The sequence below is a fragment of the Durio zibethinus genome, chromosome 14 (genome assembly GCF_047325235.1).
Source record: "Durio zibethinus cultivar Kanyao isolate XHJ-2024 chromosome 14, ASM4732523v1, whole genome shotgun sequence".
In the NCBI taxonomy this organism is placed as follows: Eukaryota; Viridiplantae; Streptophyta; class Magnoliopsida; order Malvales; family Malvaceae; genus Durio; species Durio zibethinus.
Window position 1 is genome coordinate 1406720 of NC_143175.1, and position 15550 is coordinate 1422269.

The window sequence follows — 15550 nt, forward strand, 5'->3', positions numbered from 1 at the left end:
TTTTTAGTATTTACAAAATTTTCTTTCTCAATTTCTTTTAAACTTTCATTTCTTTTATATACATATATAAAAATAAATTAAAGAAAAAAACTTCTTTCCAATAGAATCTACGGTTGAATTTCATTAATTACCTTTTGTTAAAATTAATCTCCAATGCATGACCTTGAGGTACATCTTGCCGACAATGGCAAGCACATGTCGAGAAAAAAACAACCTATATTGACCCCATTTTGTTTCTAACTCGTGCCTTTTCTTACCAGTCAAGTCAAATTGAACCCCCTTTACATGTTCAAGAAATAAGAGTCAATAAAGCAGCGTTTTACGGTAAAAATAAGCAGTAAAAAAAAGTTTTAAAGACTTGCCGATTCATGCATTTCCCTAAAAACTGTCTGAATGTGAAGATCTTCTAAACTAACTGGATTATCACATTGGTGTTAATTAGTTAATGTCAATGAATTTAACGTGTCAATGAATTTTACGTGGGTCAACAGTCTCGGATGAGTTTTCATTGAGATTAATAGAAAAGTTTAATAAAAATATTAGATTCAAATCTTAATATATTAAATTTTAAAATTTTAAATTGTAATCTTCTTTATTTAGAAAAAAAAATCAAAATGAGTTAAATAAAAATTTTTAAGGAATAAACCAAATTGAAGAGCTGATATTAATAATAGTATCGTAAGCTTATTCATATTTGATTTATTTGACAAATTGTTCAAGTTAAAGTTTCTGTCAGCTCATTAATTTGGTTTTTAAATAAAATATTTTGCATATAATAAGGAAATGGAAAGTTTAAATTAAAGGTAAGAGTCTTTGAGAGCATCGGTGCAGCCATAAACTTTAAATATGAGATACTCATCCATGTTTCACATATATTTTTTATGAAAAAAATCATAATTTAAAAAACAAAAAATTTACATTTGTTAAGATTTGAGTTTTAAATCTATTAATTATGATATTTTAATAATAATTATATAAACTAATTAAATTAAATTTCGATTTGTCATACTTCATATATTTGATAAGAATGATTAAGATTAATTTATTCTTATTTTGATTTTTATTTAATCATGAATGGAGAGAAATTAAACCCTTTTTTGCCCAATTAAAAGAAAAGCCCATATTTTGCCCCACCAAAATCTCAACCTTACATGCTAAAGCTCAAGAAGTCATATTTATTTTAATTAATCTCAATAATTAATTCATTATTAATTAGGATTTAGTGGATTTAGCTTCCTTTGAGTTAACAGCCTTTCTTTTTTAATAATAATAATAATAATAATAAACTTCAATTTTTTTATTCATTACAATATATATATATATACTAGTTTTGTTCCACATGCTATACACATGATTGTTAACCAAATTATAATTATAATATAACATAATAATTTTGATATTTTATAATAATAAAATTGAAATAATTATCATCGTACTAATTAAATTAAAATTGTAAATTTAAGTTTAAAAAAATAAATATAAAAAAATTAAAATTAAAATTCTAATAAAAATAAATATTTAATCTTTATTTATTTTTATTCTTTTTATAATTTTCTTTTAAACTTTTTAGTGTTAAGTCATCATCTTCATTCTTTTTTTCTAATTTTTTTCTTTTTTAATTTTTTTAACTATAAAAGATTATCTTCTATCATAATCAAATCGAATTTTGTATTTTTCCTCTTCTCTATTTTATGTTTCTTCTAGAGCTTTTTTAAGCTTTTTTAGTAGTGAATTTTTATCTTCAATTTTATAAATTTTTTAGGCAATTGATCATTGTTGAACTCATTCAAACTATTACTTTTCATTTATTTGCTATTTAGAATTTAAATTCATTTTTTTATTTGAAACCAAATTTTTTGTTACTTGAAATAAAGTAAATATATACTTTTTTTTTTTCATTACTAACTTATGTTTTTAACATGTGCTTATTTATGTAATATAAATCATTTTGTAATTTCATTTTATAGTAAAAAATGCATACTTATATGAATTTTATTAATTAAAAATATTAATTTGTAAGCATATTCTAAAAAAAGGATGTGAAGTTATAAAAAACTATTAGTATCTCAATGTAATAATCAATGATGTTTATTTATGTATTTGTAAGGGATATTGACTAAAACTACTTTAGTATCAAGTATTGATTTCTTAAAAAGCTATTAACTTATTAAAATATGTTATATTAAGAGTTTAAATAACAAACTTTACTTAAATGTATACATTATCCTAATCAAATAGTTTTTTATGTTGTTCTTTAAATAGTCAAATACTTTTTTCAATTAACTTTTGTTCAATATTATTATTGTTTGTTAAATAATGACATATCAAAATTTTAAAATTAATAAGATATGACCTATTTTAGACAAATATCAAAAGGTATATTTTGAAGGTAAACTTGTTTTAAATCTTAGACTTTAAAATTGATAGTGAATATGTTTTTGATATTTGAACTCTTTTTTAATTAAAATGGAGTAATTTCATTATTCAATGAACACTTAATTATTTATCAAGTATAAGTCATTCAAAAAATTCTTCATTTAAAAGATATTGTTATAAAATTATAATTTATAGAATTCATACTATTATTAGTGTTATTAGATTATATATTTTAATTTAAAATATTATGTACCTGAGAAAATAACTAATAGATAATTTTTCTATGGTATTTTCCAATAAATTTAGATTTATTATTTTTCTCTTTCATTTTAAAAATATCTTTAAAGACAATAATTTTTTGTATAATTGCTATCAATGTTATAAATGATACCATAAAACACAGCAATTTATTTTAGTAAAGATAGAGCATTAATCTATTTACTATTAATATATTATCAAATAGACAATCAATGACATACAAATATAGATAAAGTTATTCCAAACTTTCACTTCAAAATTTGATTTTTTTTAATAAAAATATGTTGTTATAGTAATTGGTACATGAATATTGTTTTAATTATTTATATATGTGAAAAATATCCACAAATATTGTAACTCAATACCTTAGTATTAAATGGCAATTAGTGTAATTTTTTAAATGAATTAAATATGTTAGACATATTAAAAAAATATAGCTCTATGTCAATATTTAACCAAAAAAAAAAACTACTAAGTTAGTAATAATTTATTACTACATGTTATCGATGATTTGTCGCTAAGTTATAGTATTAATTTATTATTAAAATATGAATAATTTACTATTAAGTTATCCAGACTTTATTATTCAGCTAAAACTAATTTACTAATAAGTTATCATTGATTTGTAACTAAATTATAAGCGATTTAGCATTTAGTTATAAATAAATTATGACTAAGATAACTCTGATTTATTATTATAATTAATTTATTTCTAAGTTTTTACTTCACTCTTGCTAGTAATCGGAGTTCAATCCCTAAAAACATCAAATATAAAAAACCTTATCATCAATTGACAATTAAGTTATTACTAATTCATTACTAAGTTACCAGTGATTTATTATTAAATTATTAATAATTTACTATTAAGTTATTGATGATTTACTATTAAGTTATTGATGATTTACTATTAAGTTATTGATGATTTAGCATTAAGTTATTGATAATTTATTATAAAGTTATAACTAATTTACTATGAAATTATCAATGATTTACTACAAAATTATTATTGATATACAACTAAGTTATAAATGACTTATTACTATGTTATTAGTGATTTATTGTTAAATTTAGTGATTTACTATTATATTATTATGCATTTACTAATTATCATTGATATATTACTAAGTTTTCAATATTTAGGTATTAAGTTATCAATTATTTACTACTAAATTATCATTGAATTATGACTAAGTTATTTATGATATACTATTAATTTTATCAATTAATTACAATATATGAGATAATTTTCTTTTTATATAATATAACATTATTGTTTTGTTCAAATTTAGAAATTTTTTACTAAATTTTTTAATAAATAAGTTTATGGTAAGTTTATCCTAATCCTTTTCTCTTTCTAGTAACCAAGGTTCAATCATTAGTAACTTTAAGTATAAAAAAAATGTTATCACCAATTAACAAATAAATTACTACTCACTTACTATTATCTTATCATTGATTTATTACTAAATTATCATGATTTATCACTAAGTTATAGATGATTTACTGCTAAATTATAAACGATTTATTACTAAGTTATTGATAATTTATTATTAAGTTATTAATAATTTATTATAATGTTATTTCTGATTTACTATAAAGTTATTAATAATTAACTAATTTACAATTAAATTATCATTGATTTATAACTAAATTATCACTGATTTATAACTAAGTTATCAATATTTTACTATTGCGTTATTAGTGATTTACTATTAAGTTATCAATAATTTACTACTAAATTATTAATGATTTACTATTATACTATTATGCATTTGCTACTTTGTTATCATTGATTTACTATTGAGTTTTAGTAATTAATTATTAAATTATCATTGATTTATCGCTAAATTATTTATGATTTACTACTAAATTTATAATTTAATTACTATTAAACTAAACTAAATTTACTATTATGCTATCACTAATTTACTACTAAGTTTTCATTAATTTACTACTAAATTATTAATGATTAACTATTAAGTTATCATTTTTTATGAAGTTATCATTAATTTACAACTATGTTATTATGCATTTACAACTATGTTATAATTGATTTATTATTAAGCTATTATGTTTAGACTGTTATATTATTACTAATTTACTACTAAATTATAATTGATATACTATTAAATTATATCTCTAATTTACTATATTAAATTATTACTGATTAACTATTAATTTATTGATGATTATTATTAAGTTATATTGATTTACTTTTAATTTTCAATTATTAATTACTACTTAGTTATAAATTATTTACTACTAAATTATCATTGATTTATTACTAAGCTATTTATGATTTATTACTAAATTTGTCAATTAATTACTACTCCCTTTATTTGTCCTAGTTAAATTGTCACAATTGATTTTTTTGGTTAAATTTTTCTAATTTTGACATCTATTTATTTTAAATATTTTAATAAATTAAATTTTACAAAACATATATTTAGAAACCACTTCATTTAAAGTTTTTAAAATATTTTTTCATATTTTTATCAATAATAAATAAAAAAGAACAGGTGATTAAAATTGAAAAAAAATGTGACAATTTTATTGGGATGGAGAGAATATTAAACTAAATCTTATTTACTATTAAGTTATCATTAATTTACTATTAAGATATCAGTGATTTATTACTAAGTTATCATTTATTTTTTATTAAGTTATTTTTAATTACTAATATGTGTTATACATTTACAATTATGTATAAATGTTTTACTGTTAAGTTATTTGTTATTTCCTACTATATTATTATGTATTTATTATTATGTTATCATATATAATTTTATCAATTATTTACTACTAAATTATTATTTATTTACTATTAAGTTATTATTATTTTACTATGAAATTATTCATAATTTACTATACAGTTATCATTAATTTAGTATAAAGTTATTATTGATTTTGTCTAAATTATCACTAATGTATAATAAAATTATCAATAATTTGCTACTATATTATTATACATTTACTACTAAGTTATAATTGATTTCTTTTATAATTAATTTAATTGTGTAAATCATATTAATAGGTGTAATATATTATAAACACTAAATTATTCATTTGTAGAAAAACTATTTTAAGCCTTCTAGCCGTATTGCTTGCTTTAATTGGGGCATGAATGACTTAACTAAAGAAAAACTATTTTAATAAGAAAATAAATAAAAAATAGATAATATTTTAATTTACTAAAAAATATTAAACAAAAATAAATAGAGATAATTTAATAAATTATCATATTTTTTATATAATATAGATATATATTAAACATTTTCTTAATTACAAAATGTCTTATTCAAGATAGGCTATAAAATCTAAAGTATGTATATGTTTGGGAGTATTCTAAATATTTAGCTAAAATTTAAATAAATTTTTTTATAGTAAAGTTGACTAAATTCCAAGTTTAGCACTTTTTACACATTAAGAGAAAAAAAAATTAAATGTCACATTATCATTTGTCATCCAACACCTTTTTTTTTAATAATTTTCATATATATTATGATATATTGACCTACTGAATAATAAAAAGACTAATTTAATAATTTTACAATCTATATAAAATATTAATTGATTCATTTGTTTTATTTTTGTATATATATAATTTAACATTATTAATTGAATTAATTTTTGATCTTAATTGTAAGATTATATAAATAAACATATTTTATTTTACATTCTTATACTTCAAATTTTTTATTATGCAACTAATGAATTTAATTATATGTCTTCTTTTCTTTATGAATCAAAGAATTGATTGGACATGCATGATTGGCATGCAATGTATTATTAATAGGAGTGTAAGAAATAAAAAAAAAATCACTTTTTAATATTATTTAGAGTTCACACTTCCATATGTAGATATCATAGATGATACATATATTTATCTATAATAAACACACTCATAAAGTACAAATAATTATTAAATAGATACTTTCATGATAAGAGTACAAATTAATAATAATATACTTAAAGAATATACACAAATAATAGAAAATAAACTATAACATTATTGATTCAAAGAATATAATAATTGGTTACAAAACTAACAAAGCTTTGATTATTCAACAAAATACGCACAATTAATCATATGATTAAAATATTTTTCACTATCAAAATACAAAAATATTCTAGAGCATTATTGATTGAAAAAAATAAATCTATATTATTCAAGAAAAAATTATAAAATATATTGATAGTAGAGTTTTTAAATTTCACAATTGAAATTAGTAATGTAACACATACCCTTTAAGCTTCAGAGTATATTAAAAAAGACTAATTGAAAAAAATAAGTGAGTGATATTAAAAAAACAAACCTAATTAAAAAAATAAGTGAGTGATGTGTTAATTTTTTAACCTACTTATGAAATTAAAAAAAAACTCAACTAACATTATATCAAATAATTTCTCTTCTTTAAGATTAATGTTTCTTAACAGTATTGACTATGATTTCATAAAAATATCTTAAATAAAAAATATTTGAAATTAAAAATAAAAGAATAAGGATTGACTGAAATTAATTTGGATGTAATATAGAATCAATCTATAGAAGACAAAATAAACTCTAAGTTTAGTTACAATTCACATATACAAGAGATTTTGTTCATAAAGTAAATATTCATTTAGTCATTGTAACGTTAAGACGTGATTGCATAAAATGATTAGAAATATTATAGTAAAATAAATCAACCTTTGCAATCATTACACATATAAATGTATATTTATCATAAAAAAATAAAAAAATTCAAATATACAAACTTACCGCAATACATGTACTACTCTTTCTCAATGATATTTTGATAATTTAATTAATAATTTTGTATGAACTTTAATTTTAATTGATCTAAATTAAATAAATAAAAAATAAATATATTTAAGGACTCATGATATGTACTATTAAAGAAGATAAAGAGTAAATTAGGTTGTATCTTGAAAAAAAATATTATATGTTTTACTTAAAATTAAATGTTTTTGGGGGCATAAACGTTGTAATATAATAATTTAGACTAAAATAATGACTTATTAAGCAATAGAGGAAAGATTTTATCTATGTTTTGTTCAATATCAATGACTCATAGTATGCCATCGCCCATAGGATGAGAAATATGTTTTATATGAATTTAATTGAATTATTACTTATTAAATTAAACAAAAAAATCTTACAAAAAAAAAAGATAAGAGTAAATTTGAGTTAATTTTCGACAACACATCCACCATATCCCACAAATAAATTTTTAATGTAGTTTAATTTGATATAAATTCTATTCATAAAATTTTAATTGATTTAAATTTAAATAACTAACAAATAAAATGTTTATATATTTAATGGCAAATAATCTTTATTAAATAAATAAATAAATGCTAGAAATTTAAAGGTAAATTTGTTATTTTTTAAAATTTATAATGATATTTATGCTATTCACTTTAGCACTTTTGGATTAATTTAAATAATTAACTAATAAATTATATATATTTAATGGAAAATAATCTTTAATACATAAATAAAAAATGCTAAAAATTTAAAGGTAAATTAGTTTTTTCTTAAAATTTGTAAGGATATTTATATCGTTCACTTTTAATAATTTTAAAGTTTACACTTTTATATATAGATGATATAAATATATATATATATATATATATATATATTCATATACACACTGAGGTTATTTGCAGGAATTACAAGTTGATCAAGCAGCCAACATCATCCTCACAAATTCCTCATAGTTAACTTGACCATCTCCATCCAAATCAGCCTCTCTAATCATCTGCTTTAATTCTTCATCTGTTGGTTTCTCTCCTATGTTGGTCATCACTTGCCTCAACTGCAATTGCATTATTATTCCAAACAAATTAATTACTAGCATATAAGAAAAAACCCCCAACAAAATGAGATATAAATGCCTTTTCATTTTTGTTTTTTTTGTTTTTATTAATTTGTGTCTATTTTGAGGGTTATAAGTAGAAGAGTTGATCAACCTCGTTAGGAGATATGTAGCCATCTTGATCCTTGTCAAATACCCTGAAAGCTTCTTTTAGTTCCTCTTCAGCATCTGCTTCCTATTATTGATTCACATAATAATCACTTTTTTTTTACCGAGAAAGTCGCAACATGAAGATAGAGGAAGAAGTTATAAAAACTGGGATTTGAATACCGGACTATAGTATATCCAATAGCTATATGAATTAATTGAGTTAAATTCAGGCTGCAATAATTAGTCTTTCTTAGTGATAAAATGGACTATAGTATCAAGCTGATAACCCAAATATACATAATTACCTTCATTTTTCTTGCCATGAGATTCAAGAATTCCCCAAATTCGATTGTTCCATTACCATCAGTATCAACTTCATTGATCATGTTTTGCAGCTCCTCTTCTGTTGGATTCTGATCCAGTGACTTGATAGCGATAGCAAGTTCTTCCATGGTTATGCAGCCTATAACGCATTTAACAATGATCAGTCCATATGTAAACAAATTAACATGAGGATGTTATTTTCACGGTCTAATTGTTTTAAGTTTCTACTTCTAAAACACCGTTGATGGGCAGTTGTAGCTATAATTTGTTCAGGAAATTAACACTTAAGAGAAGAAACTTTACCATCACCATCTTTGTCAAAGAGAGAGAAAGCTTCTTGGAACTCAGCAACCTGTTCTTCATACAGGACTTCCCCCATGTTTGTTAATTAAAGTGAAAAACTCCAGCAGAAATTAGGAGGTAAAAAAAACAGCACCCTCAATCTTCACAGCTAGTACTTTTTGGTGAAAGTTGTCCCTGGTTCAAGTTAGAAAAACAAAGCATTTTATAGTATAAAATATGCTGATGATCAGAAGGAATTGTAATAAGTGAAAGTTGATGGGTTTTAATTTCAAAGTCCAAAATTTCTTCAAAACGTATTGTTATTGATTTTGAGGTCGAATTCAAAGGCGTTTTCCATGAGATGTTTCTTTGGGATTCTGGCATTACAGCTGCCTACTGATAATGACTTATAAATATTTTCCCACTAATAAACATTTGACTGTAGACTTTGGACAGTATGAATTGAACTTTCCAGGGTAAGATTTAATGTAGATTCATGCTATGCATGTGTTGAAAAACTTAAAATGAATTTAACTTGATTTTGATATTCAAATTAGTACTGAAATAATTCTATAATAGAGAGGATTTCAACTCTGAAAAATGTAGCTCAATCAAAATATAGAAAAAATTTTTTTTAATTTTTTTGGTTAAATGAGTTCAGCAAAACTGTACTAGCACCCAATTGGGCAAGTGGCAGATATAGACAGACTTCTTACATTACTTCCCCCTTTAAATGTTGTAATTTGCCCTTTTTGAATTTTGACGTTCACCAAAATCCCAATTTAAAATTCTTATTTAGATCGATGAACTGCTGATTTATTGGTATTTGTATCAACTTCAAAATTGAAAATTTCAAGTTCAAACTTCAATCATAACTCAAAAAATAAAAAGTAAAATAAAATTTAGCTTTATCTATAAATATCAACATTTTCGAAATTGTTATACTAATATTTGTAGGAGGAGAGGAAAAAAAGATTCATTTCATAATCCCGGAGGATATTAATCAGCTAGCTTCATGTTTAACAAGTAAAGAAAAATACCCATAAATTAAACCTCAAATTCGGAGTCAAAATCACGTAAAAATACAAAAAGATTAGTGCAAATTAAAAGATTTGTAGATCCATTTCTTAAGAAACTTTTGCACCAAAAGTTAATTCATTGAATTTGAATCGTTAAACACGTTTTATATATTATTATATTGGATGCCTTTTTCAACACTTTAAACATTGAATCTTCCATGGGAAAAATATGTTATCAAACATGTTGTATTCAGCACGGACTGTCACACGAATGGGTTAAAAACTTTGTGAATGGTGTTAATGTCTCTTGTGATTTGTCTTCCTTGTTTGCTACACATGGTTTTGATTCGTTTTTCATCTGTTTGTTCATGCAAGAAACTTCAACATGCAAATAAATGAAGGGACAGTGGTTGAAGAACTGACTAATTCAAACAGAAAGAAGGCTGGAACTTTGCAATAATGGAATGTCAAATAATCAGCAAACCGGACTGAGACTATGGACCAAGCCAATGAGCAACATGTTCTTTAAACCGTACAATTTCAAAAGAGAGAAGGTGGACTTTAGACTTTTTTTTTTTTTTTTTTACAAAAAGGTTCAAATAGTAAATGGATTGCAAATATTGATATTTAAATTTATTAAATATTAGGTCTTTAAAATAATTATATGAATCAATTAAATTAAATTTCGAATTTGATCTTCGATAATTTTTCTTTTCCAAAATCAAATAAATTAGCATGTTATACTTTTCACTTTTTTCATGCAAATAAAATTTGAACAAATATTTCTACAATTCATACCAAAACAATTAGAATATGAATACAAAGTGATGACCTTCCACATTGGTATTTTCTTTTTTATGTTTGCTGATAGATTTTAATTAGTAGATTACAAATTTACACTATCAATACCAGATTTTCAAAATGAGACAATTTTGAATATAAACATTTATCAACATCATGATTCACATATGACATATTTGATTATTTTAAGACCATAAAGGGCCAGATTGGCTAAAGTTTTATTTTTACCATTCTAAGCTTTCCAGAAACTATTCCCATGTGCTTCGACATGATTGAAGGCCTGTTTGACATTTATCTTTGTTTTTGGTCATTCTCTTACAGGTTTTTGAATTAACCGATATTCTAATCCTAGTTGTAAGCAATTGCATCTTATATTAGAAACTGGTGGAGAAATGAATCAGGCCTCAGTTGCAGGGCCTAGCCAAGAAAGTCTAAATGTTTGCCCTGCCTTGCCGGGCCAAACCGGCACTGCAAAGAAAGGACAAAAGGGTCACATCAACTCCTGTATAACGTCAAGCAGAAATCATGAAATCTGATTTTCAGATTATGACCCTCGTCCAGAATAAAGACAAGATTCGGTGTTTGTGATCACACAAACGAAAGGCAATGCCTCCTACAAAAAAGGAGATGCACTCCTCGTGTGGGCAAGGATGATTGTATTTTCTTTAATAGGAATCTTATCAATATTAAATAAATTGACAGAAAAAATGCCCATGAGTAGCTAATCTAATTTGTAAAACCTCTAACTAATTCTATGCTTTTTACATCCAACATTTTGATGGCTTTTCATGATTGGCTGTTTCCAGAATTTTGGGAATTGGATATTCCCTAATCACTGTCAAATTTCAGCAGGTAGCTGAAGAAAATTCAAAGATCAAGCCAACTTGCCTGCGTGGCCGGCCTTAGGGCCTAATATCAGTACAAGAAAATAATATAAACACATCCAGGCAAATTCATACGAAAGGGTTATACAATCACTAATTTATTCTCAATTTAGACTTCTAATTAATCAACTTTATACTTGATATTTGCATAGACAAAGTTCATATCAAGAAATTTTCATTTCCTCATTTGTTGATTCCATGGCGCTGCCTTCCAACCTTTTACCTGATGAGGCCAGCCCTGAGTGGATGAACAAGGGTGACAATGCATGGCAGCTAACAGCAGCAACCCTGGTGGGCCTCCAGAGCATCCCCGGCCTTGTGATCCTCTATGGAAGCATGGTAAAAAAGAAATGGGCTATAAACTCTGCTTTCATGGCGCTTTATGCCTTTGCAATGGTTCTTGTATGTTGGGTAGCGTGGGGTTTCCGCATGTCATTCGGTGACAAACTTGTGTTTTTCCTAGGAAAACCAGCTGTTGCATTAGACGAAAAATTCTTGCTGGGACGGGCGTTTCTGGGGTACTTTCCTACTGCGACAATGGTGTTTTTTCAGTCAGTGTTTGCAGCAATCACATTGGTTTTGATAGCCGGAGCACTTTTGGGGAGAATGAATTTTCGTGCATGGATACTGTTTGTGCCATTATGGTTTACATTGTCATACACAATTGCAGCTTTTAGCATATGGAGTCCAGAAGGGTGGTTGGCAAAGTTGGGGGTTATAGATTTCGCCGGTGGATTTGTTATTCACCTTTCATCAGGGGTTGCCGGTTTCACTGCAGCATTTTGGGTAAGCACCAATGTAACAATCTGTGAAAAGTCCACTAAATCCGATACCGTTTAAGGAGAAATTTGCCTCAAAATTAACAAATTCAGTGTTAAATACTAAATTTTAGCTTATAACGAGCTGGCGATTTCTTTCAGGTTGGCCCCAGAACAGAGAAGGACAGGCACAATTTCCCTCCAAACAATATAATTCTAATGCTTGCAGGAGCAGGATTGCTCTGGATGGGATGGAGTGGGTTCAATGGCGGAGCTCCATTTGCGGCCAGCACTATTTCGGCTCTGGCCGTCCTTAACACTCACATTTGCACGGCTACCAGCCTGTTGACATGGCTCCTCCTTGACAACTTTTTCTTTGGGAAGCCTTCTGTACTTGGTGCCATACAAGGGATGATCACTGGCCTGGTTTGCATCACTCCAGCTGCAGGTATAAATACCTGATCAATATCTTTGCTCAATGAAGATTAAAAAAAAATAGTATTAACAATAAATTATTTTTCACTTACATAACTATGTGACATTTTAACAGGTGTAGTCCAGTGCTGGGCAGCTATCATAATGGGTATAATCTCAGGAAGTGTTCCATGGTACACAATGATGGTGCTCCATAACAAGGTTAAGCTGTTGAAGTTGGTTGATGACCCCATGGCCATATTCCACACTCATGCTATTGCCGGCGCCCTAGGAGGCATTCTTACAGGCTTCTTCGCGGTCCCAAAATTGTGTCGTCTTTTCTACATGGTGTCGGACTGGGAAAAATACCTTGGCCTAGCATACGGTCTAGAGTATGGTCGAACTTCTGCTGGATTTAAACAAATGGGAATCCAACTAGCCGCCATGCTATTTGTGATTATCTTAAATATTGTTATGACTAGCATTATTTGTTGGTTAATCGGGTTGATAGTTCCACTAAGATTATCAGATGAAGAACTGGAGCTTGGTGATGATGCAGTCCATGGTGAGCAAGCCTTTGCTTTATGCCATGATAGAGAGAAATTTGTCACTTCTAAACATAATAAAGTGTATGATACAGATGATTTCTCGTATGTAGCATCTAAATCTATAGGTGACATTCAAATGGTATGATAGTTATATACAAAGAATTTAAACAGCAAGAGGGATTATTGCGGAATTTTGACAAATTGCTGTTTGAATTCAACTTTTTTTTTTTCTTTTGTTGCTGTTGTTGGAGAGGAAAGAGGAGAGGGGAGGGCATTTATTGTTGTATACCTCAAAATTGGAACAACTTGTAGAATATTTTGCAAGCAAGATGGTCTGTTCTTCAATTTTACCATGAAATCTTGATCTAAACTTCGTAACGCAGGAAGGAAATGATTGTGCAATATTATTAAAATTTAAAGCATACTTGCAATCATCAGGAAAAGAAAATTTTGGAAAAGGACTTAAATACATGCCTTTGCATTACAAATATCAAAACATTGCTGATGCTAAAACATATATAAGAACCTGGAAAAGTAACCCTTGTTTGACCAAACTAAATCAATAAAAAGATGGCAGCCTTGTTCCATAAAGAGGGACTAAACTTTCAATAAATGTAGTTGGCATAAACAGGCCTCCTGTTCCATATGTCAAAGAACTGAAGCTCTGGCACTTTTGATCATACAAGTACAACTTATCCTTCCATCCACAAGCCAAAAGAACTGTTCCATCCTTGTGCTCCGCAATTGAAAATCTCAAAGACATTCCAAAGTCCAATAAGAAAAGATTAGAGATTCCAAATTCCATTAAGAAAAGATTGATGGAATACAGCTTTTCCCTAATTACTGTGCTTTCATCGATCGATATATAGATTTCTTCCATTATCCATATATTTAGCTGAGAATCATATGTTTGTTCTGCCACACACACACAGCCTCTCAAACTCACCAAATCCGTTCGACTGCGCTGTTTAAAAGGATCTAAGCAGCAACATTTTGGATGTGCAATTGCTTTGAATTTTTCATTATGCAAGTCAAACATGGCAATGACTTCAGACTCATGGTAATTTTCATCGGTGAACAAATAAATGGCTCCATTAACATAGACAGGCCTTTGCCATATAGCAAGTTTATAAGGTCCTAAACCAATCCATTTCCACGAAGCACTTGGATCTGAACTCAAGTTGAATATCTCACACTCATCAAAATCCAGAGAATCATAACATATTGCACTAAATATCCTTAAGATTTTGTATTCTTTTGTAACTAGATCACGACTAAATCCTACTAGTTTATTTGCACTGCAATGTTGTCCTGCGTCATTGATTTGTACAATTCAAAGTCAATTATTTGTTAAGATTTTAACCTCAAATGTTCTAAAATCTATTGAAAGCAACCGAAAATTATAAGTGAAAATAATTGAGTTTTTAATCAATAAAATTAAAGGCGTTGGATGCCAATTTTCTCTTCCTCAAATAAGATAAAATAAGAACAAATCAAGTAAAAAAAATATATCAACAAATACATACCCTTGTACATCGGGTAATAAAGTGAATGAGTGTTCCCTAGAGGCAGAGTTCGCAATTCTCCAGTGCTAGGGGTTGTGGACATGAATGTAAAAGTATCAATAGATACAAAGAACGCCATTGCACGAACGCGACATGAAATAGTAATCTTATATGCATAATGTAAAGAGCTCAATCATTTATAAAGATATAAGGGAAGAATAGTTTAAATTCCAAAAGCCATATACGAGTAAATTTACCACTCTATTTTAGTTTAACATTAATTTTAACACTCTAATTTAATTCAAATTTTTCATTAAGAAATTTAGTTTTTTTATTGAATTTTGTCATTAATGAAATTTTAATTTTAGATAATTTTAGAACAAATTTTGATAAAAATATTTTTTCAAAA

At 26.0% G+C, this 15550-nt stretch overlaps 3 protein-coding genes across 4 annotated transcripts; 1 reads left to right on the forward strand and 2 right to left on the reverse strand.

Moving 5' to 3' along the window:
* Nucleotides 1-8212: 8212 nt before the first annotated feature.
* LOC111293921 (calmodulin-like) lies at nt 8213-9522 on the reverse strand. Of its 2 annotated transcripts, XM_022886978.2 has the most exons (4): nt 9234-9486; nt 8912-9069; nt 8611-8691; nt 8225-8456 (listed from the first exon to the last, which is right to left on the reverse strand). In XM_022886978.2, exons 1-4 carry the CDS (start codon nt 9307-9309, stop codon nt 8322-8324), a joined length of 450 nt encoding a protein of 149 aa, XP_022742713.1. In that variant the 5' UTR covers nt 9310-9486; the 3' UTR covers nt 8225-8321. The 2 variants fall into 2 exon arrangements, with proteins under 2 accessions (XP_022742714.1, XP_022742713.1); XM_022886979.2 differs by lacking the exon at nt 8611-8691 and having other exon boundaries at nt 8213-8456; nt 9234-9522.
* A 2317-nt stretch (nt 9523-11839) lies between these two features.
* Nucleotides 11840-14174, forward strand: LOC111295150 (ammonium transporter 2 member 4-like). The gene is made up of 3 exons (XM_022888533.2): nt 11840-12702; nt 12837-13122; nt 13225-14174. Exons 1-3 carry the CDS (start codon nt 12115-12117, stop codon nt 13779-13781), a joined length of 1431 nt encoding a protein of 476 aa, XP_022744268.2. The 5' UTR covers nt 11840-12114; the 3' UTR covers nt 13782-14174.
* A 21-nt stretch (nt 14175-14195) lies between these two features.
* LOC111294611 (F-box protein At3g07870-like) lies at nt 14196-15280 on the reverse strand. The gene is made up of 2 exons (XM_022888036.1): nt 15163-15280; nt 14196-14947 (listed from the first exon to the last, which is right to left on the reverse strand). Exons 1-2 carry the CDS (start codon nt 15278-15280, stop codon nt 14196-14198), a joined length of 870 nt encoding a protein of 289 aa, XP_022743771.1.
* Nucleotides 15281-15550: the final 270 nt, after the last annotated feature.

Coding starts and splice junctions, on each gene's coding strand:
- LOC111295150 (XM_022888533.2), top strand. CDS start 12,115: ATGGCGCTGCCTTCCAACCTTTTACCTGATGAGGCCAGCCCTGAGTGG. Junction 12,703..12,836: donor GTTTCACTGCAGCATTTTGG/GTAAGCACCAAT, acceptor GATTTCTTTCAG/GTTGGCCCCAGAACAGAGAA. Junction 13,123..13,224: donor TTGCATCACTCCAGCTGCAG/GTATAAATACCT, acceptor ACATTTTAACAG/GTGTAGTCCAGTGCTGGGCA.
- LOC111293921 (XM_022886978.2), bottom strand. CDS start 9,309: ATGGGGGAAGTCCTGTATGAAGAACAGGTTGCTGAGTTCCAAGAAGCT. Junction 9,070..9,233: donor CTTTGACAAAGATGGTGATG/GTAAAGTTTCTT, acceptor AATGCGTTATAG/GCTGCATAACCATGGAAGAA. Junction 8,692..8,911: donor TCATGGCAAGAAAAATGAAG/GTAATTATGTAT, acceptor AATCAATAATAG/GAAGCAGATGCTGAAGAGGA.
- LOC111294611 (XM_022888036.1), bottom strand. CDS start 15,280: ATGGCGTTCTTTGTATCTATTGATACTTTTACATTCATGTCCACAACC. Junction 14,948..15,162: donor TTATTACCCGATGTACAAGG/GTATGTATTTGT, acceptor TCAATGACGCAG/GACAACATTGCAGTGCAAAT.